The sequence below is a fragment of the Chaetodon auriga genome, chromosome 16 (assembly GCF_051107435.1).
Source record: "Chaetodon auriga isolate fChaAug3 chromosome 16, fChaAug3.hap1, whole genome shotgun sequence".
Taxonomy (NCBI): Eukaryota; Metazoa; Chordata; class Actinopteri; order Chaetodontiformes; family Chaetodontidae; genus Chaetodon; species Chaetodon auriga.
The window spans coordinates 21,276,653-21,302,976 of NC_135089.1; the positions used below are offsets into that span (position 1 = coordinate 21,276,653).

Genomic DNA, 26,324 nt, shown 5'->3' on the forward strand with positions numbered 1-26,324 from the left:
GAACACTATTATATAAATATCATGGTAGCCTGGAACAGTAAAGTTCCCCATAGAAAAGACCTGAGGGTTCCAAAACACACAAAAGCATTGCTTTAATATGTTTATAATTTCACATGTTCTATCAAAACCTCCATATTATGTCCATTTAAGGTAAGAGGAGCTTCAACTCCCCATGTAGCACAACTTCCACATTCCCACTTCTTCCATGTCCTCTTTTTTTTTTTTTTATTTCAGGAACATTACATGATATGCTATTGGAGCACACATTTCATGAGTGTCAAGAACTCTGTTTCATTCATTGGAAGAAGAGCTTCATCCGCTTGACCTGCAGCGAAGTCAGCAGCAATTCTGCTAAAATATTAGTTGAAATCGAAAAGGTTTTACACACAGTTATAAAAGATGATAAAAATTGATTATGACTGTAGTACAAAATCAGGAGTGTGCTGCATCAAAGTAGAATTCATTGGCCGATGGCATTTTGATTTGGTATTCTATTGTGGGCTCATACAGCAGAATAATCATTTAAATTTAAGCTCAAACTGTTAAAATTAAGTTTGTTTAGTTTGTTTAATATGCATATAAATAGTAGCCAGTTTATTTCTTCTGTTATAATCTAAGACAGATTGCCCCACTGACCATACTAAATTATCATTTAGCATGTAAATGGAGAAAATATCGCTGATGAGGAAATAAAAAATCTGCTCTTAAAACCTAAAACCATGTCTGAATTTATCTTAAGTGTCACGCATTGTTTGCAGTTTCTTTAATTTTATGTTAGGCCAGGGATGCTTTTTGTTTGTTTGTTTTTTATTGTTGACAATCTGATGTTTTATCGTTATAATTGTTGACAGTTAGATAATATTCCCCAATTGTAAATTTGAATTCAAAATTCTGTTTTACACACACAGAGAAACAAAAAAGAAAAAGAAAAAAAGAAAAAGAAAAAAAGTTGTTCCCATGATGCACCTGTCTTGCCGGTGCACCTGCGCAGGTGTGTCACGCGCACGCAGAGCTCGCGGAGCGGCGGTTGCTCTGAACTTTGAAGAGGCGTCTCATTAGTTCAGCTGGTGGTTTCCAGTTGAGCAGGACGCAGCCTCGCAGTAAAAACAGGTAAGTTCCCCTTCAGAGAAATGGCTAATTGTATCGTTTCACTCGACGCTGTGTTAACTGTTACATGTTTACATTTGAAGCGAAGAAAGTTAAAAAACAAAAAAACAAAAAAACGGAGAAGTCTCAAAAATTGTACGCAAATTGTATCACTGTTCTGTTTTTTTATCGTTTAAAACAAATTCTGACTGGCCGTCCCGGAAACTATTCAGCATTCAGAAACGGCAATTAGCCAGTGCTAAATGTTTTAAGAAATATGTCAAAGGCACATTCGAAATGTCTTTGTCGGCTGTGTAAAATATACCTCGTCGTGTGTCTCACGCTGGGGCCATGTTCAGCCCCCACCTGTCCTCAGGAACACATGGGCACATACTGCTCCTCACACACCCTCCTGTGTGGCTCTGCACCAGAAGCCAGTTGGGTGTGTTGTCTTGTTTGGTAGTTTTTTTTCCCACACTGCTGTGTTTGCTGCTGTGTTCAGTACCTTTTTTTTTTTTTTTTTTTTTTTTTTGTCTTTGATAAGTTTTATTATTTAGTTTTGTTGGTATTGCTAATATCCCCAGTTTGTGCCTCCTAATATAATTCTAGAATCACAGAGTTAAACATGAAACTTCACTAACAATAAATACCTGCTGCTTGAAAAACCTCAGAGATACAGACTATTCTAACCATCTTTACTGATAAATAATCCATTGCACAAAAAGTTTCCCCACTCAGTTAGCTGGAAACGACACATTTCTTTGCTCTTGTTGTAAAACACAGGCAAAGTGTTTACACATAATTTTGTATGAAAGGTGAAAAACTGTTAGGAGTAGGGAGGAGGACCTTTTTAAAAGGTTAAGAGTTAAAGCAGAGGAGAAATTGGTGAAAAGAGAAAGCAGAAGGAAAAAATTCTCCAAATGCCAAAATGACAGTGAGTTAATGAAATTCTATAGATTAAATGGAGCAGGATAAAATTTGTGATCGATCTCGTTCACATTTCCCACCAAACGCAATAACGCTATAATGGCAGAAATGTAAGTGACCACAATGCTAAGACATTTGGCATTTGGCAGACATTTGGCTTCTGTCACAACCTTCATCAGTAGAGCTGCAGTCACACTAACAGTTGTAGTGCTTTCACAGTCTCATGTTGTGGAGCAGTTCATCCCATTTCCACTGAACGTCTGCACCTTGCAGGCTCACAGACGGGCATTCATGAACACAGCAGGCTTCCCCACTGTTGTTGGTGTAACTGATGGCAGAGTTATGTTCTTACATTTGGAATAAGACCTAATACAGAATATCCAAACAGAATATGTTGTGAACATGAGCCTTATCAAAATTTGAAATACTGTCATCTTCTGAATAATATTGGAATATTAGTATTCATGTAAACTTAATGTTTGAAGGGTGCTCCTGATTCTCATTCATTTATACTGTGTTGATGTGCATATCAACAGCTGCTTTGTGGGTTTCTATCACCATTTGTGTTGCTTGTCTTCACTGGAGGAGGCTACATGCATAGACTGCATTAAGCATTTGATTTTCACTTATTTTTGACATATTAGAACAAAACTGCATCCGAAGCTGTAATGTTGGCCTGTAAACACTGTGTTGTAAACTCCCATTGGCCACATGTGGCCAAACAGCCTGTGCATGTTGCTGTGGCACATTCCTGGAGGGAAGGAAGGGGAGGGGAAGTGAAAGATGGAGGACAGAACAGAGAGCAAGAACCAGTCTGTTCAGGTCTTGGCAACATCTGAAGTAACATCACATAGACACGACTGTGATAGAACAGATTGTTCTGGGCAACGATTCTCTTAAATCACACATCACGATACAATCTGCATATGTTCATTTGGTTTGGTCACGTTGCACCATGGTTAGCAGTCAGAGGTCACACTCTGTGCTGCAGTGTTTTTCATCACTTGGATAAGACTTTGCGTTCTTTGGAATGGCACAGATGCAGGAAGTACATTCGCATGAAGGCAACACAAAGAAACATGGAGGGAAGTGAACGTGACACAGAACCTGTGTTCACCTGTTACCGCCTATGATTAGAATCATGTCAAACAGTTCTGTTTTGGAAAGAGTGCTGCTTAAATGAGAAATTGCAAAAGTTTCTAAATAACTTTTTATTTGTTGAATATATTTCAAATGGTAGTAAGAAATAGGTCTTTCAATGTGGTCATTTTATATAAACTATTCATTGAATTTACAGAAAATGTGCTATGTCATGATATATATCGTTATCTGGATATGTTTCCCACTGCTAGCATTAGCAGACTGCTTGAACTCTGCGTTGTGTTGGTTCTTTAGATGTTTTATCAAATTGCATGTTTTAAAGGAGCTGCTTCTGCGGTCTGCTCTTACTTCTGTCATCATCACTTATCCTCGAATTTCTCCAAACTGGTGACGTTGCTTCTCTTCCCTCTACCTGCTCCACTGACGAGAGGTTAATGCTGTAAAATGGTATTGGAGGCAGTTGAATCAGATTAGTTTTAGGATTACAAGTACATGAGCACAATATCGGAGCCTAGTGTAATGGTATTTAGCTTTCTTCTTTTTGTTTTTAAATTTATTGATTGATTTATTTTTCAAAGGCAGTCCTACATCTAGGTGTCATATGTCATTTTTCGTGCACGTCTCTGCAACATGTAATGTAAGTCACCAGCAACATTAAATCTTAGTACAAGCATGCTGCATGCTTACTAGCTCACTAGGCTGATGAGTTACCAACTCACGAGGCATTTTTTGATACAACATAGCATCAAAGCAATTCCTTTTGTGAGATTAAAGTTTGAAGTTCAGTACCCAGCCCTAAATATTTATGTCTAAGTTACAACTAAATCTGTGTCTGATAATTATTTGTATTCCATTTTGAGTTCCTGAGTGATCCTTCAGAATGATATTAGCAATGCATGAAGCCCTCGTTAATTTCAGTGATGCCACTGTACTGGGACGGTTGGAATACACAGGGAAAAATGCTGTGTAATCTGAACCAGGTTCAAGTTTGAACAAGTTTTCAAACTCAAGGAGCAATCCCTCAGATTGGATACCTATTAATCATTCAGCTTTGTAAGCTACTGGTTGGGCACAACATGCTTGACTTTAGCCAGGAATTGTTCAGAGTCACATTTAGCCACTGTTTGTGATAGCACCTTGGAATGTGCAGTGACCTCTGGGAAACCTGTTGTTGAATGAATTCATGAAATTCAAACACGATTGTACAACTAACACATGGCCTTGTTTTGTGCTCCAGGCAAGGTTTAAGAGGTGTTGGTTAAATCATGCTCTCAGGGCTCTATCGGGTTTACTGGTCAGACCACATACTTCTCATGGTTGTTCTGAACTCCTTACTCTGTCCCAGTTAATGACTCAACACGTCAGTGTCATACCTTGGTTATGAAATCAGCTTTGAGCATTGTTGTGAAGATGTGCCATTGTGGATGTCCACCAAAGAGAGGCAGAGAGGGGAAAGTTACAGTAGGGGGTATTGCTCAAGAAGCTGTTTCTTGAAGCTGTTTTTCAAGTAAATACCCTGTATACACTGCTGTGCTTTACTATTTGCACATATCCTTAGTTTTCACTGTTTCCAGTTGATTGATCATTGGGAGTGGGTGAGGAAATTTAGACCAGTGAGGGCTCATTAGCCATATCCCAGTGGTGGCACCACCTACCACAACATGACAATGATTTGTATAGTGAGTCAGTAACCAAAATATGTACAGTAATCACATAATGATGATGTGTAGCGCTAAGCATGTAGGGAATGTTTTGGCCCTCTTTCGGCTCCTCTAGCTTCATGTTCTCTGGTTTCAATGAGCACCAAAACTCCTAAGCACGAACTGGTTTAGTAGTTGTTTGGTAACTAGGAAGTAATTCCAAATACTTCACAACCTTATGTCCTCTCTAAGTCCCCCTTTCCAAAGATGTAGAGGTCAACACAATAGCAGAATCAGAAATATTACAAGTATCCTGAGGTAATGCTGTATTCATGTGTTGCTGGTGAAAATCAGAAATGTGATACTTGCAAGTTGGCTGCTAGACAGTGCTGCTGTATATACTGTTCTGTCAAGGGAAAAAGACATATCAAGCAAGCCAAGGTTGCCTTAATGCTGCATGATTTTTCTTTTTCAATGAATACATGGCATTGAAACAAAACTCTTAAGGCAACTTGAAGAACATGCATTCCCTCCACCTGCACCTTTTTTACAACGTGAATACCCGGCATTACTGGGACTTTACGTGTTTCCGTGTTTGTTTGCTTGTTGAACACACAAACCCGCCAAAGGCCTTAAAACAGAGCCATGGACATACTGAGTGCTCCGAGGAGGATATGGCCTGTTGTTCTCCATTTTTCTTATTGTTAGCAAATCCCATGAGAAGCCCATGACCAACAACATGTTTGTCCATCTCTTGATGCATTGACTTCTCTATTCCGTCTATGGCTTGGAGCTGCATGTGTACTGTTTCCTACTGAAGACACACTTTCAAAAACACTGCTCAGTTATATAACTCAGAAGTTTCCTGAAAGGACTGGTTACTGTAGTTGTAATCGATGTTACTCAAACAAAAGGAAATGGTACATTTGTTGGGAACTACATTTTCAGCAGTGGATTAATCCACATTTTGTGTTTTGATGAGTGTTTCTGGCAGCAAGACGCTGTATGTGAGATTGAGACAAAATAAGTTAGTGTGCATTCATGGTAATAAGAGAACAAGTCACCCAGTGCAACACTGTTGTTCACTGATGTGTTTTGAATAGCTTTTGGTGCACTGGAGAAGACAGTATAGCAGACTCTGATAGACACACAGTACTTGTTTGTAAATGCATACATGTTGGTTTTGCTGTACATGTGTGATTTCATTTATGGCCAGACTTAACCCAAAACCTTTTGGTTTGACTTTGAATAATTGAACTTTTTCTTTTCTTTCTTTTTTTTTTTTTTTAATCTTTCCTAACAGTATGCCTGCTGCAAAAGTAAAATGTCCATAGTTGATGCCATTTAAAAGTGTGATTTAGCCTTCTGTGAAATGTAACCTGTTTTGTCATTTGCCCTTTTTAAATCACCCAGTTGCTACTGTTTGCCTTTGTGGGGTAGAATTGATTGTTGAACACAACGTACACCTCTTATGTTTCTGATGTATATCTGCTGACAACAAATCTGTTACAGATCTTGTCATCCTCATGATGACAGAGCTGGCAGGCCTGTTTGGTCAGGTAGAGCAAGTGTTGTTCTACTTTCAGCCCCGCCCAGATACCCACTGGCTTTGATATGCACCAGTCTGACAAGCACACCATCAGTCAGGTGTGGCATCGCTCTCAGTGTAACACAGGACAGTTGAAGGGAGTTTTTTCACAGGAAATTTTGATGCTGAAGGAAGTTTAGAGGATAATCTTTGTCTATGATTTTTCTTTTAAATAGCTACTGAGGGATATTTTCGCAGTCCTGCAGTTATTCTTAAAGGAAAGTCAAAGGAATTACCTGTGGAGTACTGAGGGAGCAGCTTGTCAGACAAACACAGGTGTGTTGTGTTTCATTTGTTAGATGTCACCAAGGCTTTCCTGATTTAAAAAAAAAAATTAAGTGTTGCTTTCCATTGCCTCATTTAGGTTTTATTGTGTTTTCTACATTGACATCAGTATTACCTCTTATTGTAGTTGTGCACTTTTTCCATTCATGGTCAAAGTAAGAGTGGGCACTATGGATAAAATCAGCACATTGTAGTGATTGGTTAAACGGCATTGACTGCAATGCCCTAATTTATTCAGAGCTATAACAAGGGAAGCTACCAGAGTAAAGACAGGATAAATGAGAGTAAAATCTCAGAAGGTTTACAAATTTATATCATTCATGTTCATGATCTTTGAACACACCATCATGTACCATCAGTATCCTGTCAGGCTTCTCAAAACATTCAACTGGAATTTCAACATTGAACACTTCCTCTTACCATTACTCTGACCCACTGAATGAGAAAAGGCTATGCCAGCAATTGGAGAGACGCATGTATGTTTGTTTTTTTTCCCCCCTACACCAGACAAGGAGGAAGACCTACCAGATATTCAATGGGACATTTGTTAACTGTGGTTTCATCCTAATTATGCATGTCATTGTGTGTCTGTCTGATCTAATGATTGAGTGACTTTCAGACTTCCTACATGAACACTGATATAAGGTGAAGGTAGCTTTCATTGCATTTGTATTTGTGTTTGTATTTTAAGTGTCCAGCCTTAGAGGTGTTCAAAACAGCAACATTTTATTTAACACGCCTGACCTGCTAAAAGTACCTTTGCCTCTTCAACAGTTTGTCTGGTGTTTCCTTTCTCGTAGTTGTAAGTTAAAGATTAGCTGTCATTTCCATGCATGTGTGTATGTGTGTGCTCATAGTCTAGGAAGTAATTTATTTAATTTATTTCCAGTGCAGCTATTTGTGTGAAATTGAGACTAGGAATTGGTATTAACTCTGCATTGGTAAAGAAATTGTAACATTCAAATCCATAAAAAGTGATGTGCAGTAATGTGGAATGTCAAAGGACAAAAGTATTGAACACAGTAGGAAAAAGCACTAAACCAACTGATTCCACTAATCAGTTCATCTACCCATCTATCTGTGCCACTGTAAGACTCAGCTGGGTTAGTGCATGTTGGCAGGACCTCCACTCCACTAGTTACCCACCTCTGAATGCAAGTAAACAAATTATTTGTTACCAAGTTGTCACGCAAGAAACATCTAGGGATGGGTAGAGGCAAAGAGCTTTCCCAAGGACAACTTGAAAACAGCTCCACAAAGAGAAAACAATGGCAATAAACTTCACTTCCACAGTCTCCATGCGTCACCCTGCAAGACTCCATTACTCAAGACAATGTATGTTAAAGCTTGTTTGAAGTTTGCTACACAACGTTTGGAGAAGAATGTTGATTATTGGCAGAATTTACTGTGTTCAGACAAGATGAAAATCTCACTTTTCACCAGCACTACTAAACAGTACTCCATGTTTGGAGGAAGAATGGCTCTGTATATGGCCCTGAAAGTACCATACCTACGGTGAAGTTCAAAGGCATTATGGTGTGGGGCTGTTTCTCTGCTGTTGGTATTTGCAGAATTCAAATTATTGAAGGAGAAATGAATGGAGCCATGTACTGTGAAATTCTTGAAGAATCTGTTGCCATCCACAATGACAATGAGGATGAGGGTGGGTGGACCTTCCAGCAGGACAACAATCCAAAACATACTGCAAATGCCCAGTTAATCATCAGATGTAAGCCCAATAGAACATTGGAAGGAACTCAAGTTCAAGACTCACCAGTGGCCCCCCAGGCCCTTCAAGAGGGAAGAATGTACCAAAATCCACCTGAACACTGTGAGAGATTAGCGTGTTGAAGCTGTCATTGCCACTAAAGCTTGTATGGTACTTTTTCCTGTGTCAATCCGCTTTACTGCACATAGCCGTTTTTATGGATTTGGATGTTAAAATTTCTTTATCTTTGGAGTTCTATTGACTTATTACTAATATCTGGTCCCAGTTTTATGTGAATAGCTCTACTGGAAATACGTTGAATGAAGAAAATGTTGCCACCTTGAATACTTCTTTGCCCCACTATAACATAACTGGCCTTTCTTTTACATGTTTAAGCCAAAATAAATTGATCAAGGTTTAGAACTTGAAATAATGATAATAAATGAACTCCTGTCACGTGTGGTGAGGGCATCCATTGAGGCCTATCTTATTTGGCTAAGAAAATATGAGAACTGACTGTTCAGAGCATGTAGAGGAGAAGATAAAAGTGACATGGTTGACATGACACGAGAGGCATTAAGAAATGACAAGAATGTGAAATATTGGTTTGTGTCATGGATTTTCTGGTTGCAGTAGTTAAACACTCTTGGTCTTAAGTAATGTTTGAGATAATACTTGAGCTTGTTTGAGAATGCAGATTTGTTCCTATTGTGCTGCGAATTAATTTTAATCAGCTATACTAAAATGAAAATCATGGCTATTCATGGAAGGTTTCAATCAAGCTTTGTTGTTTTTTGAGAAGGTGACTACCAATAGGATATCTGGAGCACTGAGAAAGTATTTGTAAGAATTCGTTAACAGGAAAGATAATGATTTTCATTGCGCGTGTCCTTGTAAACTTGTGGTTACATCTTTAAAAAAATTTGATTTTTATATTTAAGAAGAAAGTACTCTACTAACTTAAGATGTCTAATAACATTTGCAAGGAATCAAAAATCAAATAATGGTCGTGTCTCCTTTTGAAAATGACATTTATTGTAAGGTTTTACTCAGTTTTGACCTGGTTTTATTACTATTTCACTGTGTTGGTTGGTCTATCACTGTGCTGTTGACAATTTTTGTTGACTTCCACAGTGCTCTGTGTACTTTGCCATGAGACATAACCTTCCCTGAAGGCCCTCTCTCCCTCCATGCAACGCTTTCCTCATCACATTACACCGATGGACCCTCAGGTTTGTCCACCTCCTCTGACCAGCAGCCAGTCGATGATCAGTGGTCTTGACAAATCCCCAGCCTGTGCCTTCAGACCGGGCCACTCACGGAACAACAGCACTGGCTCGTCAAAGCTTTCAAAACAGGTAACAAGACCCACAGGTACAAATTTATGCAGCACTCTTTACTGACTGTATTCATCTGTATTTAGCTGATTGATTTAGTTGATCTATTTCGTACCATTCCAGTTACTTACAGATGCACTTTTTTGCTTCTTCCAAAGAAGCAAGGAGGTGATTTTTTTTTTTTTTTTTTGGCCATTTTCCACAGCTGTATCCTGAATGAATAAATAAATAAAATATATAAAATACATTATATAGATAGAGATGGAATCTTTTTAGTTTTTGGGTTTGTTTTATAATAATGAAAGTGTTTGATCTCTGTCAGTCTCGTCACTGGGAGGTGATGGATGATTTGCAGCATCTGGATATGTGTTCTGCTCCTGGCTCAACTATGGACCTTAGTATCCCAGGGATCTGTGAGGGCTACTTGATGAAGAGGAGGAAGTACCCGCTCAAAGGCTGGCACAAGGTGAGCACAAATTGAACAGCATCTGAACTTTTCTGCTTTGTTTACACATCTTTTCAGTGTCATTGTCTATGTTGATGTCTGTTCAATATGTGGATATTTTCTGGTTAATGTGATAATTTTACTGAACCAGAGCTGTTTTATCTTCTAAACAGTCAACATAATGTGATTCCAGAGTCTACTGGAACATCTTTGATTTCTTTCTAACACTCTGATTGGTCCTATCCAGAGATACTTCCTGTTGGAGAAAGGAATTCTCAAGTACTCCAAGACACAGCAAGATGTAAGTCATAAACAGACTGCAGCTGCCACACTAGATTGTCCCACAGAGCAGTGATGGCACAGCCATGAACCCTGTCTGTGTTTATTCTGTTGATTCCAATGAGGTCTTAATGGCTCAGTTCGAATGTATTTAATAGGTGATTTAAAAAATAATAATAATAATAAAATACTGTTTAAAACATGCTTTGTGGTTGTGTTTTAGATTCAAAGAGGGAAACTCCATGGCTCTCTGGATGTCAGTCTGGCTGTCATGTCCGTCAACAAGAAATCCAAACGCATAGACCTGGATGCTGGAGACAGCCTCTACCACCTCAAGGTAACCTACACGACACAGTTCAGAGAGATTTCAGGACTCATGAGGTAGTTGCAGAATAACACCGGCAACATGCCCGTGGATATTCTTTAGTCTGCAATGATGTGGACTTCTGTTGCCTTCTCCTTGTTCCTCTCTTCCTGGTTTCATGTGTGTTATTGTTTTCTCTCTCGTCTTTCCTTCCTGTTAGGCAAAGAGCCATGACCTCTTCTATATCTGGCTGACCAAGCTGTGCGCCCATCGTGTGTTTAGGAAAAACGAGGCAATGAGTGTTCATCGTGGTGTACTTCAGGCTCTTTCCTTGGGCCCCAGCACCCTGCCAGCCGTGGCCACTCTTGCCCAGACAAACAGAGCAACGGTTTGTAGAGATTCATGCTGAGTGCTTAATGTCACACATTTTATCACAAAATTGTTAACAGAAAATACACAACTGCCACACCTCTGACATTTCCCCCCCCGACTGTGTTCTGTCTATGGTGACAGCAAAGAATTGTAGCAGATGGTTGCTTAAGTAGCATCATCAGCTCGATACTGAATTTATTAATCTATTGATATTTGAACCACCAGTATGGTGTAAGCTTATTCATACCTCTCTAACCTTAAAGAGGTCACGGCTAGACTTTTAAATAACCGTTGTTTTCATTATTGATAAGCCAATTGTGTTGTCAATTACTTGATCAATTGCTTTGTTCAAAACAGGTTTGAATTTGTTTCTTAAAAAATTCTTGTCTTATTTGACCAGCTGTCAAAATAATGACAATAAACTTAATAACCTCTGTTAGTTGAAAAAGTGATTTTTGTGTCGTTGGTTGTAGTTTGTGACTTAAACTGTGTTGTGTTTGGTCATCCAGCTTCCTCACTATGCCAGCTCAGCATCAGTGTTCCACCAAGAGATGGGAAGCCCCGCCCCTGCCGTCGCCTCTCACCCAGGGGTGGCCAGCAAGGTGTCAGCCTGGCTGCAGCAGACCCATGACATCGACGCAACCTCCAACGGTTAGAATCACTTGTCATCTTGAGCCACAGAGTGAAGCCTGGTTTAGTCATATTTCACCATATAAAATCGATAGAATGCATGCATTCTATGTTGAGATACAGAAAATAAACACACTGTCAATCTCTCAACTGTGACCTTTGACCCTCCATTTCTCAGACTTGGCTCGCTGTCAGGCAGAGCTGACAGAACTGTCCCAACTCATCCAGCGCCTCCATTGGCTTGAAGGAGGCCTACCAATCACAAACACAGACCTGGAGATGCGCATCAGCATGCATGTGAGTATTCTAGTAACAGCTGTGAATGTGTGTGATTCTACAAATGGTACTTCGCTGGAAATATAACAGTGAGCTGAGATCACTTGTCTGTAATCCAGGCTAATTTAGTTGATTGTGCTATATTCTTCGTCTCGTCGGAAAATATTTGAACTAGAGAGTACAGAAAGTAGAACATAAATATCAGTCTACAAATAGACATTCAGCAATAGAAAAACATCATGTTCTATTCAGAGAGAAGCTATAACCCTGTTGGTCTGTTCTGTTTTTTTTTTGGTTTTGTTTTTTAGAATCTCTCCCTGGAGAAACCCAAGAAGACAGGGAAAGGGTATGGTCACTCCAGGACTTTGTCCCGAGTTGAAGCCATGGGGGGATTGGTAGGTCTAACTCTTATGCATTGTTGTGATTGATCTTAACATGGGATTGATCTTTTGAACATCCTCTGTTCAACATGTCCAAACTGTCTGGTCTTCTCCAGTTCACTTCCAGCCACCTGAGTACTAACAGCAGCTCTGGATTGGGGGCGTCCGTTCAGTCTATCCCTGAGTACGTCTACTCTCAGCTGTCCAACCCTCAGGTCAGCTCACCTGAGGCCAAAAAGCTTCACCAGGACATCTTCACTATATCTCAGAGGGGTACGTCCCTCCCACCTAACACCTGTATTTGTCTGAATACTTTCTATTGATCTACTTTTGAAAGGCAAGACAGTGCTCGACACCCAGGACATTTCTCAGTTCCTTGCTCTGAGATAATGAAATAAGTGACAAATGAATCAACAGAATCTGAATCTGAAAGTGACAACTTTGATTGCCAACTCTATTTTATTAATGTAAGCAAAAAAAAAAAAAAAAGATTTTGTTAAGATGAACTATTTCAAGATGTCATTTTAGATTCTGGCTACTTTTGATTATCATTAGCTAGTATGTGTGGGCTTTTTTTTTTTTTTTTTGACATTTTTATAAACCAAAAAGTATTTAAAAAGTGAAAAGTGCTCTAACCTACTGTCTGCAGCATTTATGCTTTTTATTACAGGTAGCTTCATGTGCTGATGAACTAAAATTCGTCTTTATAATTCATATTCTCTGTGTGCTGTGTTACAGTTCACTCTTCTCTCAAATCCATTCATGACATTTTGACTTTGGAGAGAGAGAGAGTGAGGCAGGCCTGGACCGGCCCGGACCTGAGGCAGAACACCTCACAGCACCTTGCTACACTGTGCGGAACACTGTCTGAGGTAACACACACACCCTCACGCACATACACACACACACACACACACACACACACACACACACTAGCTGAAGCTGAGCTGGGCTGTGTAGAAACAAAACTCAAAATGATCCTCATTCATCCTGAAACTGAAAATTGGAAGACAACAAAGACTGACAGAGATGAATGTAGAGGTGCCTGTCCTTCTTTCCCTTTCTGTGCACTTTGTCACCACCCCACTGTTTCTCCCAAAGTTAAAAACCTGATTTTTGGCACCAAATATTAGTATCAGCTTGCAAAAACACAATGGAGGCCAAGCCCTCAGTGTGTGTTCAAGTGCTGTGTGAAACTGTTAAGCAGGTTTGGGTTGTTTCTAGTCAGGACAGACACAAGTTCTCACAGGCGCGTCCTGAAGGAACACACCTCAAGTCTTTCTCTCTGTTTCTGCACACACAAAGACACAAATAGCACCATCGTTGTCACATACTGAAACCGAGTCTTGTCAGTCAAGGGTTGATTAGTTCCTGCTGTCAAACTGACGGTGCTCAATAATCCTTCTTGTTTGGTATTGCATAAGGGTTCTTCCTGGCTGCCTGCTTGTTTTCTGTCCATGCTGCATGTGATTTGTCTTTTTCAACCTATGGGACATCAGTTGTTGTGACTTTGGCCTTTTACTTTGTTTTCGATTGCCTGGCTAGCTGGCTATGACCCTGCATTCTCACCATGAGCAACATACACAACAGTCATCAAGTCAGTTCATTCCTGCTCTCCTCAATACAGAGAGGAGAGCAGGAATAAATTACTCTTAAATGACAAGTTTTTGCTCCTATTGGTTGGGTGTTTCACTAAGGCATTCTGATTTTACATATTAAGATCATTGGACTCCTCATGGTTATTACCACTCAGCTTGTTAATATTAATGTATTAAATGTCTGGAGATTTTTTTCAAGTCTGAGGCAATAACCCTGATGATGTCATCATGTCTATCTTAGCTAGGGCTCTTAGACAACACATTCATAATGGCAAGCCTCCCTACATTACAGTCTGAGGGTGTGGAGTTTGGAAGGAATGAGTGTTTACCAGGCAGCCTCTCAGCCTCTGCTGCATTGATTTTGACCATTCTTTTTAATCTTGCACACCTGCAACTTTGTGAAAGTATTTAGTCACTGGAGTGCTCCCCCAAAACCTGAAAACCTTTTCCCATTTATTGAACCTAATCAACACTTGATGGAGAACTAAGTTAACCTGCCAAACATTTTTAGGCAGTACTAGTGCAACTTGTACTGTAAATACATTAATAGCTGCAGACCACAACAAAGATGCAGTTTTGTCCTCTGGCCCAGTTGCACAATAAAGCAAAACATTATTTTGTTCTATTGTGCTGTGCTATGTGCTGTGTGACTGCTCTGGAGTCTGCTTGAGACTTATGTTTGATCCTCTGTGTTTCCTCCTCATGTGTCTTGCATGGCTGGTCTGTGTATATGTGCATGTCCATGCATGCGTGTTTAGCTTGACATACAGTCACGTCTGACCAAAGTCCACTCGCTTTCCCTGTCCTCTGACTCTACTGAGGAATCCTTCTGCACCGTCCGTCCTGACCAGGTGTGTACTGCGTTGTGTTGGTGTGTAAAACAGTTGGTCTTTTTGTGCATGTCAGTGTCATTGTCTCACCGTTACTCATACACATTCACTTTCGTCTTACATATGAAATTAGTTAGATGTTAGCTATCACAGCACAGCACAGCGCATCTTGGACAAAGTGATTATTCCCTCATGATACAGTCTGTTACAAGAGAACACAAATGACTGACCGACCGTGTTGTCATATGGTTGGTGTGGCTCAGGTTGGTCGCTTCATGCTTTTTGGACAGCTGCAGACAGGACAATGTACACATTTTGTGAGTGGCTCCAGTGGGTGGCACCAGAAGTTCAGTTCTGACTGTGTGTGCGTTGAGTCATTGTGTTTTGCATGTTTCTTGCCTGTGTGTCTTACACTCCACATGCCTGCTCGCTAGTGGTTGTGCTCCGACTCTTACTTTGTACACACTGTTCATTTGAAAAATATAACAATAGTTTGAACCACAGATCCTTTTCTCCTCTCCTGCTCTGCGCTCCCTCACAGAGGACACCTTCTATGGGTCGTCACAGTCATCGTGCGCCCTCAGTGGCAGAATCCATGGCAGAGTATTTTGATGCCAGTGAGGTGATTTTGTGTGAGACCTCATCAGAGGCAGAGGCTTCAGATGAGTCTGGCCTGAGTGACATCACCACCACCAGCAACTCAGAGCCTGAGGAGGGACATGGTGAGCTTTTACCTTCTGATCAGTTGTCCATAGCAGTCAGACCATATTGGCCAGCCATTTTCTGACCAGCAAAACTGAAAAGTAACTTTGAATTACTGACTTGCTCCTCTCTCCTCCTCAGCTACTGCCACCCTCAACTACCGGGCCAGTCTGAACAATGCTCCTGAGAGACCCAGCCCAGTGCCTGCTAATACTGGTAACACCACTGTTGTTTAGTCTCATGTATATTGTGAATGAGTAAAGTAGTGCACTCTGTACAGCTGGTTCACTGTAGACATTCAGGACTGATTGAGACAAAAGATAGACCATGCTGCTTCTTGATGGTGCAGTGAGAGGACAGGCTCAGCAGTGAAAGCACACAGCTTCTCCTTACAGCACAGATGTGTCTGAATTTTTTTAAGCAGTCAACCAGTCAGTAGTAGACACAGTTTAGATTTAGAAAACACCTGCTGTCACTTTTAGTTTCAGGTAGACTTAAATTATTTTTAATACAAGGTTGCATCATTGCATGCAACAAACATTCTGTTGTCATAGTGACACTTTCTCTGTCTGAAGTCTGTTATGCATATGCTCCCATGTAAGAAGCTAATTAGAAACTAGAGTGAACATAGTCCAGAAATCTAGCTGAATAATATGTAATCTATCATCTCCAATAACAATTAGAATAACAGTAATAATAATACCCCATTTATGGAAACTTGGCTACTGAGCTCTTTGTGACACCAAAGAACAAACATATACACATCAGACGTATAAAGGTGCTGCATAAACTTCTGTCGGTCACCTGAATCTGACTTCCTCATGTGGGTTCTGATGATGTGCTGATGATACAGGATGGCAATTGGCAAAACTGTCCAATGAAGAAGTTACCTGGCAGTTTGTATGACCTCATATTTACTCCTCTTGGTTCATTTGTAAAAAGTCAGAAACTAAAGACAGAACTAAAATACAACAATGCATAATTTTTTTTCTCTTGGTCTGGAACATGTGAACCGAGCTATAGGTGTGAAACCACCTTTAATGAGATTGTGCACCCTGGAGTGTCCTAAGGTGGAACCAAGGCTATCACTGGATTTGTTCATTTACTTTTTTATTGTAAATCTTTGATAAGGTAAATATATAAAACGAGGCATTCACATGAACGTTATTTTACGAAATTGTTTCTGAGTACATCAAAAAGGCAAGAATTAATAAAGGTCGAAACATTAATTCTGCCAAATTCAAAACTTTAATGTGCAGCTCAGATTGAGACATGATCACACATCACACTTGCCGGTGGTCACAGTTGGTTTTTTCAGTTGCACAGCTGTCCAAAATGGTGACTGTCACACCTCACTCAAATGCTGATTAGTTGAAATTTTCTTTAATTGTATTGATCTGTGTTGTGTCTAGGCCGTCGCACTGCCCTCCCCGCCCCAGGAACAGACAACAGCCACATTGGCATCATGACCATCCTGTACAACAACATCGGCAAGGACCTGTCTAGAGTCTCTATGCCGGTCGCTCTCAATGAGCCGGTGTCTTTGCTGCAGAGACTCAGTGAAGAGCTGGAGTACTCTGAGCTGCTGGACATTGCCAACAACATTGATGATCCATATGAGAGAATGGTGAGTTTGGTGTACGTAGTTCAATCCACCTGAAGCTGAGATACAGTTGAGTTCAGTGGAAAGTTCATTAAAGAAAGACATAAACAAAAAATGTTTCCAGGTTTATGTGGCAGCATTCTCCATCTCTGGATATGCCTGGGCATCCTGGAGGTATCGCTACAAACCCTTCAACCCTGTTCTGGGAGAAACCTACGAGAGTCACAGAGAAGACAGAGGCTTTCGCTACATCAGTGAGCAGGTAAGCAGCAGAGGAGGATATCAAATCAAATCAAATCACTATATGCAGATATAGATACATGCTGGCCAAACCTCTGTAATTGAGTCTCGAACATATGAAATTATTTATTGTATTTTCAGGTCAGCCACCACCCTCCTGTCTCCGCCTGCCATGCAGAGTCAGAAAACTTCACTTTCTGGCAAGGTAGCAGTCCTGTACATAGAGATGAGTGCTGGTTAAACCTGTACTGTATGAGTGGAGGCAAAACTAATGCTCTGTCTGTCTGCTCTCAGATCAGAGATGGAAAAACAAGTTTTGGGGGAAGTCCGTGGAGATCATCTCTTCTGGACTGGTCAACGTTACCCTGCCCAAGTGAGCCACTGCTTCATTTAATAACACCAGTCGCACGGTGCAGCAGATAGCAGCTACATGTGCAATGACAGTATAAACTGCTAACTTCTAGCACAACCATAGAGTAGTACAACTGACAGCTCATTGCTTGTGCAGTACTTAAAACCCTGTACTGTCCAGCATGCAGTCACTGATACAGTGACCATCGTAACAAACAGAAATATTGTTCAGTCCGCACTCAACATTAGATAATTTAAGGATATTGCGACTGTGATGATATTTATATGTTATCTGTATATTAATATTTCAAATATTGTAATCATTTTCATGGTCAGCATAACATTTAGGTATATTTTCAGTGCTATAGAATTGAACTTTTAGACATCATTTGTAATGCACTGTGGCTATGTGCTGGAGACTGAGACATTGAGGATGTCTAGACAGTTCTAAACAATTTAAAGCGTAAAAAACAAGCCTGAAGATGAAGGCAAATGCCCAGAATTCAGTGAAGTTTAATGATATTGCCTCACATGCGTGTGTGTAGGTACGGTGATCACTACGAATGGAACAAGGCAGTGACATGTATCCACAACGTGCTGAGTCAGCAGCGCTGGTTGGAGCACTATGGTGAGGTGGTCATCAGAAACACAAAGAGTGATGTCTGCACCTGCAAGATCACGTTTGTCAAGGTGAGGACACACACGCACACACACACGTCCTGATTTAAAGATCCAGTGTGTAGGACCAACTTAACTTTAGGATTGAAGTGAATGATCTCCAGCTGCCCTGTGTATGCAACATTACTAACAAGTTATTGCTCAGTAAAAAATGTATTTCAAAATGGAATATCTTACACTTCAGAACATATTGTAGCCTTTTCATAACACAAGATGGCAGGGGTCCTCAAATACGTTTGTTCAAGGACCAGATACTGTGAGGAATAAAAAAGAAATGTTTAGGCCTAAGTGTCCTATTGTTTATTTTTACTTTCTTCCAAAGTGTATGTTTTATGAGTCTATATCAGTGTGAACAGACGCCTAAAAAAGACATGGAAAATCCACAATAACTAGATACTGAACTAGAAACTAGAAAACCCATTGTTCAACTACCAATGGATGAGTCCTTTTCTCAGCAAAAACTCTTCAGGATCCCATGAAGCAAACAGAAATATTCAGTTTTAGACTCAATACAACAGCTGGCCAACAAAAATAAACCCAAGTGATACCTCTTGTGTCCACGGGTTTAAACACCAATGAAAACATACTTCTGAATATTATATTCCATTTCTGCCAATAGATCTCCCTAAATCCTACACACTTGACCTTTAACCAGCCTCTGCTCTAATGTTTGCATCTGTGACTGCTAGTTAGACAGCAGAATAATGCACATCAACTTTTTTTGGCCTCTTCTCCTATTTAACCACCCCCATTCTTTCCATTTTCCAGTCTCGCTACTGGAGCTCAGACAACAGTAAGAACGAGGTGCAGGGTGTGGTTCTGAACCAGGCTGGAGAGGTGGTTCATCGTTTTGGAGGTCTCTGGCATGAGGGCATTTTCTGTGACACCCTGGTCACACCAACATGCATCTGGAAGCCCAGTGAGTGCACCCTTCCTGAGCATTGGCAAATCTCTTAAAAGTCCTGTGAATTTTAAGTGTTGACCTCATCTGATGTGTCCCACTTTGATCAATACATGGTGACATTCAACCAGAGCCACCACTGACTCACTCTAAAATCTTGAAGTGTTTTAGAGGATACAGAACAGATTTACCATGGAGGTGAATTTCAATGACAAATACATTGTTTTGAAAATGCAAAGAGTTGTTGACCACAAATCCTCCTCTTAGGATTTCTCACATTCCACATTGTTTGATGACTTGAGTCTTAATGTGCGTAATGTCTCTTCCTGTTTAGACGTGCAGCCTGATGACCACTTTGACTTCTACGGCTTCTCACGTTACGCAAGAGAACTAAATGAACTGACGCCTGACCTGGAGGCTGTCCTCCCTCCTACAGACACACGCTTCAGACCGGACCAGAGGTACAGACAGGATTCTTATTTATTGAAATTGAAAATGTGTTTTTATGTATTTTTTCACTGCAGTTATTGCACCATCTTCCATGTTGACCAGCTGATTAATTCCTGTGCCTCTTCTCTCCATCAGGCTCCTGGAGGAGGGGAAGGTAGCAGAGGCAGATAAAAAGAAGGATGAGGTAGAAGAGAAGCAGAGGGAGAGGAGAAAGGAGATGGCCAAGATAGGGCAAGAGCACATTCCCAGGTTTTTCAGGTGAGGAGCTCTGCCTTTGAACATTTGGAAAGGAAAATGTAATATTACACATTTATCCACAGCCAAATGTTACCTAACTCCTTATATCAACAATATGTTAAAGGGGTACTCCAGTGATGTGGGACTCACAAAAGACCAATTAAAATAAAAGAAGCAGAGGTATTCTGACTTTTAGTCCCAGTCATGATTTAATCTCCAACAACGTTTGTTCCTTCATCTCCCATAACACAACCAATGGCGTGGTTTCACAACATCCTCCCTGACCCCTGAATGCCCACGTCTGTCAATCAACTCCAGACTCCACAATGGAGTTTGTACAGTACACATCCTCTGTTATAAATATCTCGTCTCCAAGCCCAAGCTGAAACAACCCTGTTGACATCACCAGGGGTTGTTTCCTCAACCTTGACAAAGTTAGGACTGCTCTAGTTAACTGACCTGAATTGGGAAACAAAGTCCACCTACCATCATCTCTAATGCAACTGATTAGTGGTACTGGCCACTGTAGTGGTTTCAATCAGTCCAATAGTGGCACATTGTGGTTTTACGATGTCAACAGAAACAATGGCAACAGTTTTCTTTTGTTTGTTATCTCAGGAAAGCTTTGGACGAGGCTGGCAGGGAGGTGTGGCTGACCAATCAAACCTACTGGAAGCTCCGCAAAGACCCGGGCTTTGCCAAGACTGAAAATCTGGACCTGTGGTAGAACACTGCACCTTCCTTAATGTTTAGGTTAAATGAAACTAGCCAGGCATTAAACATGTGGCAATACAATGAAGAGGAACAATTGGTCAAAGTCATTACCTGTACATATGTTAGTCCAATAATCGATGCATGAATATACTCTAGTGACTCGTCAACAAGGATCCAGAGGTCTGTTTAACCATTACTGCAAGGATATAGAGGGGAAAGGTATTTGGAAGCATAAATGAACCTCTCATTGTTTTTTTTGTACCATGAAGAGGTGAGGTGCCACTATGGAACAAATGAAGACTGACACAGATGTGGCCGGATGTCTTTCCAGCCTTTCACTTACCTCTTGCCACTTTCAGTATAACCATTTGTGATTCAGTAGCAAATCTTAACTTGAAATCCAATTTTATTGCTCCCCTTTAGGACATTGTCTTTAAAATAAATGTGTGTCAGGATTGAGGCCTCTCTCTGCATGTAAAGTGTCTTATACTTGTGGGACAAATGTCAGATTATATGTTATACTTTTATTTTTAACATGTGTATAGTTTTAGTCAGGCTCATTTTTAGGACGTTGTGATGAGAAGCTTGCTTCCTGCGGAGGGTTCTAGAGCACATATAGGGCCAATGCTGGTGCTTGTGGGGTGTATTACAGGTGAACTGGTGCTGTCCTTTCTTCCTCAGTGGGTCTTGCTGTATAAACTCGTGTTGATTTGTCAAGTCAGTGTGTATTTTCTCTGGTTTAATTGTGACACATTGGTGAGACATTGGTTTTGTCCTTGTGTTGGTTAAATCTAGCAGTCCTGTTAGCCTTGCCTTCTTCCTCTCTGTATGAATTGTTGATGTCCAAAATGAGCTGACAGATAAGGATTGCGTCTCTTGGTCTCAGTTGATGCAATGAAGTATTTTTATTGATGTTTCAACAATGGATTTTATTAAGGAAAAGAGACTACTGTTAAAACCCAGTGAAATGTTTTTTTCTTCATGGTTTTGTTTCAAATAAAAGGTTCCATAATCAACTGTGTCCTCCTCCTTTTCAACTTCTGTTCACTCGGTTCTTATGTCAAGGTCCACTCACTACTCACTTTTTTTTAAAGGGATTTTCAACTGCAAGGCCTTCAGGTAAAGAGACTTCATGGAGTTGCAACATACATTTGATGAGATGATTTGAACGCGACCAACTGAACTGAGGAACTGGGCAGATATCAGATAAATTAAGAAATAATGTGGACCGAATGATTTGTGGGTACCACATTCTAATATGGCACTCCCAACACAAGCATACAATACACACATGGAATTCTAACCTGAAATCTAATCAGTAAAAATGACTCGGTGAAGGTTTGTTGTTGCATTAGATCAATTTGGCACGGTGGCACGGTGGCAACACTGTCGCCTCACAGCAAGAAGGTCCCAGGTTCGATTCTCGCTGCGGGCACCGGGGGTGTGTCCTCCACCATGCCTGCTGCTTGAGGAAAAAAGGCCTTTCTGTGTGGAGTTTGCATGTTCTCCCCGTGTTCACCTGGGGTATCCTCCATAAAAATATACCCCCACTAAAAACATGCAAGAAGATCACCACCTGACCAATGGTGACGATGAGATGGGTCCCCGGGCGCCGGTCTGGCTGCCCACCGCTCCTGGTCTGCCGCGTTAAGATAGGAGGGACGACCAGGATGGGTGAAAAAGCGGAGGATAAATTTCACCTCGTGTGCAGTGTCTGCATGTACGTGTGTGACGAATAAAGGGGAATGTCTCCCCCCGATTCTTCTTCTTCTTCTTCTTCTTGATTGGTTAGGTTTTTTTTAGCCCATTGTGAGTCCATACTGTAGCTGCTGCCACTGATCAGTTGGATTACTGCTCTGTAATGATCGATTCTACTCAACACCCTCAAATTGTTTGTGCAAACAGTCCCAGTTATCCTCAAACAGAAAATGTTTACAAGTTGTTGATAATTGGATTTTGGTCCAGATGGCCTCTTTCTGAAGAGCTGAAAGCACAAAGCACATGACTCACCTGTGAACCACTGGTACATGACGAACCATAACTAGAGCCATTAGTTACACATTATGAAGCCTTTTAAAGGATGCCTTATTAGATTATGGCTCCATTCAATCCATGGGCATCTTAAAAGAAAGCAGACCTACGGTAAACAAATGTAATAAATAAATGTACATGTAAATATGTCACATAAAGGTTCAAAAATGAAGACTGGCCCGAGCTAAACAGGAAGCATCATCTTGTTATGTCTGCCATAATTTTGGTACTTGCTAATTTCACTTCTACTAATTACTTTGATAGCTATGAGAAAATGAGTACTCCATGTCCAAGTGTACATCATCTTCAATTCTTTGTGGGCTTTTCCCAACCAAATAACTGTCGCACAGTCTCTAAAAAGACCTGATGTCTCTGCAGTGTTTGATTCACTGCTCACACTGACTTTTGATTTCATATTAGCCTTTTTTATTCTTTCTTGCTCCAGATCATTTCCACATATGATCACATCTGATTTATTCAAGCATTCACTCTGGTTTCTTGCTCATGTTGTAATCAGTGAAGTAACAGTGAGGTATTCAGGACAACTGTGAGTGGAACGGGCAAAGAGCTGCTGGCTGCATTCAAATCCTCATTTCACAATCCTCAAAGAAATGGTCATCATCTGTTCATCAGAATAAATCATGAAAGTTATCAACAAAACTATGCTCTACAATTACTGTGAAAACTCAATCTCCCAACACACTGTAATAAATGAGTTACATCAAAGGAATTCCTGTTGTACTTAATTCTCTGAAATGTCCCCCTGAACATTCCAAATTAAAACAAGTTTGATGGCATCTATAAACCTGATTGTTCAGATGACTGACACCATATGAATGAATGTCTGTGCAGCCACATGTAATGCAGCAAACTTGCAGATGCTTCAGGCTCCATCCACACTGCAGGCTTTCTTGATTGCCTCCAAATATCTTCTCACATGTGAAATTATATTTTTAAACATCATCAATTTGAGGTTGTATCCTAATGACAAGTTAGAGCTGGCTACCCTGTGGACATGTTATGTAATATAAAACTGTTCAATACATAATCCTGCAGATCTTCATGAAATCAAACCCTGCTTATGATGTTATTCATCATTTGCATTTTTTTTAACAATAGCCATTCAATGTATTCAATACACTGTACATTCTGTTATTATCTGTCTATCTAGTCATCTTACCATGCTGGATTAAAATTGCTTGATGATAATGGATTTAATGTTTACTGTTCACGCTCCTGCAGTATCAAAGTTCGATTCAGTTCATTGCTTATGCTAACCTGCTGCTTTAAGAGCGTTCACGCTGACCTGATCAGCGCTGATCTACAAAATAACACACGGTCATTTTGGTCATTCTTTGTCAGTGGATCAATTTGAAATGTCAGGGAGTAATGAACATATGTCGTGTTTGCCCAATGTTCAAGCACAAGTCTTGGTTGTTTGTAGAATCCGACCAGCATGACTGTAGACTCTTAGACATGTCACCTCTAAGTAACGTGTTTTAGATAATCTAAACTGTTTGCTTGCAACCTGTCGGATCATCTGACTGCCTGTGTTTGTTGCCCCATTGGACCTATTTTGTGGTTCAGATCCGAGATCTTAACAATGGCACTGTGATCAATACTGATCACTGAAGTTACAAAAGATAAAACACAACTTGAAATAAATCATAGTTCTTATTTTGGACGGATTCTAAATCATGTGGCGGAAAAACAGAGCTTAGACAATGTCAGCTGCAGTGTTAAAGGAGCCTTAGTTGAAGAGACGAGAAAGAAAGAAGACGAGCCTTTCACCTTCTTCACTTTCCGAGAGGTTTTCCAGAGAGGTTAAAGTGACAGAAATTATTGGAGAAACACATCAATAAAGAGTATCCTCACATGATTTCTCATGTTATAGCCCCAGCCTAGAATATATCAGATCACTCAGTGTAATATTGTACGTACATGTTACCATGTACACCAGTGCACCTGCACTTAAAATCAATGTGTCCGTCTTTTCAGTTGGGGACAACGTACATACTTGTGCAATTCCACAAACTGTGTGTTACAGAAACTTGAAATAAAAAGCATGTCAGTATGCATTCATTAATATACTGAATGCAGTGTGTTGAACCACAGATATGGTCTGTGCCAAACAAGTGACACACTTAGAGAAACTCCAGTGCTTCCTGGGCAGACATGCAGGCCATGAGAGCAGCATCACATCCTGCTGGGTTTGTCTTTGCAGATGTTGTAACTCGTTGTCCCTTTACCAGGTGAAGATGGATCATGAATTCAAACAAGCATCTGATTTGAAGTGATAATGTTTTGTTTTTGAAGGAGTCTGTGTGGTTTGTCCACATTCACACACCATTAGAAGATTTCAATCTGAAATAAGTTTAATAGCAATTGTTTTGGAAGCTTTTCTGATAGCAGTCTCAGACATTTCAGCTTCAAAGTTCTGAACTTTGGATGCTGTAAGAACCACATATTAAATCCCATTCTCCTTCATTTTGATGAAGCGGAGGCAAAGATCTCAAAACATCTCACAATAAATTCAATCAATTAAAGAACCACTTACTAATGTTTTCTAGAGCTTTTATCTATTTTACATAGTCCACCTCAGCAGATTGAGTGAGCAAAATCCATGCATGGTGTCACATGATCTTGGATAGCATGTCATATGGACAGCAGTTTGACCCCTGAGTGTAACAGCACAGAACAGCTAATGCTAAGTTAGATGGTATCCCACCAGCATACAAAAGGGAATGTACACACATCATAGACACACCCAGAGGTCAAACTGTGACCAGTGTTCCCATCTGAAAATGGTAACTTGAGGAGGACTTTAATGATGAAATGAAAGGAGGCTGAATTCCCTCAGAGGCTGATCTGGAGTCATCTCTGTCTTCATGGAAGAAGGATTCAGTGAATCAGTGAGAGCTCAAAGTGCCTCTGGTTTGATGTGCCAACAGCCAGTGTGTGTGTCCAGCCACCGCCTAGTGTTCTGGTGAAGTGTCCTTGAGCAAGGCAGTAAACCCTTATCTGCTGCTCACCACACTGTAAATCCATCTGAGCAAGAGTCAGATGTGTAACATCTTTGCTGTCCCAGGAACGACTCACTGTGCAATTATAATGAAGATTATTTTTGCTTCATTAGTTTTAATGAAGAGTCTTGTTTTTTTGCTTAATAAGTTTGGCTTTCATCCTTGAAACAATAACAGCTAAAAGTCCAAAAAACAGTGTCAGTCTCTTTAGATATCCGCCCATAAGTTCTCGAGATGAGTCCAGGTCTTTTCAGCAGAGAAGAAAAAGGAAGTCATGACAAGTGACATTTCTCTGGCGTGTGGCAGGGGCTGATCTTGACCTTTCACCGTCTTTTTAGCGTAACGGGAAACCTGTGGAGCTGCATTTCTCCCGAAACACAATCCGTAAACTCATGAGCCTATTAAGTGAAAAATGTAATGTGTAACTGGATTGTGAAACATGTTCGAACTGAAGCTGTAATTTCTTGCTGGACTAAGTCATAAAGATGAGATATTTTATGAATGGCATGCAGTTAAAAGCTTCTGTTCACATGACTTTTTCATGGTGGAATATTTAAAAACAGACAACGAATGTTAAAAATGAGCTCAGCACATTTGTTGTGTACCGT

At 40.4% G+C, this 26,324-nt stretch overlaps 1 protein-coding gene across 3 annotated transcripts; it reads left to right on the plus strand.

Moving 5' to 3' along the window:
• Positions 1-1,052: 1,052 nt before the first annotated feature.
• LOC143334660 (oxysterol-binding protein-related protein 7-like) lies at positions 1,053-21,181 on the plus strand. Of its 3 annotated transcripts, none has more exons than XM_076753548.1 (23): positions 1,053-1,110; positions 9,470-9,693; positions 9,995-10,138; positions 10,365-10,418; positions 10,620-10,733; positions 10,921-11,088; positions 11,582-11,723; positions 11,881-11,999; positions 12,287-12,373; positions 12,475-12,631; positions 13,097-13,230; positions 14,715-14,807; positions 15,328-15,508; positions 15,630-15,704; positions 16,901-17,115; positions 17,216-17,353; positions 17,473-17,536; positions 17,626-17,704; positions 18,228-18,372; positions 19,129-19,279; positions 19,596-19,722; positions 19,847-19,969; positions 20,567-21,181. In XM_076753548.1, exons 2-23 carry the CDS (start codon positions 9,526-9,528, stop codon positions 20,673-20,675), a joined length of 2,787 nt encoding a protein of 928 aa, XP_076609663.1. In that variant the 5' UTR covers positions 1,053-1,110; positions 9,470-9,525; the 3' UTR covers positions 20,676-21,181. The 3 variants fall into 3 exon arrangements, with proteins under 3 accessions (XP_076609663.1, XP_076609662.1, XP_076609664.1); XM_076753547.1 differs by lacking the exon at positions 1,053-1,110 and adding an exon at positions 6,410-6,618; XM_076753549.1 differs by lacking the exons at positions 1,053-1,110; positions 14,715-14,807 and adding an exon at positions 6,410-6,618.
• Positions 21,182-26,324: the final 5,143 nt, after the last annotated feature.

Coding starts and splice junctions, on each gene's coding strand:
- LOC143334660 (XM_076753548.1), top strand. CDS start 9,526: ATGCAACGCTTTCCTCATCACATTACACCGATGGACCCTCAGGTTTGT. Junction 14,808..15,327: donor GCACCGTCCGTCCTGACCAG/GTGTGTACTGCG, acceptor GCTCCCTCACAG/AGGACACCTTCTATGGGTCG. Junction 17,116..17,215: donor ATGATCCATATGAGAGAATG/GTGAGTTTGGTG, acceptor AAATGTTTCCAG/GTTTATGTGGCAGCATTCTC.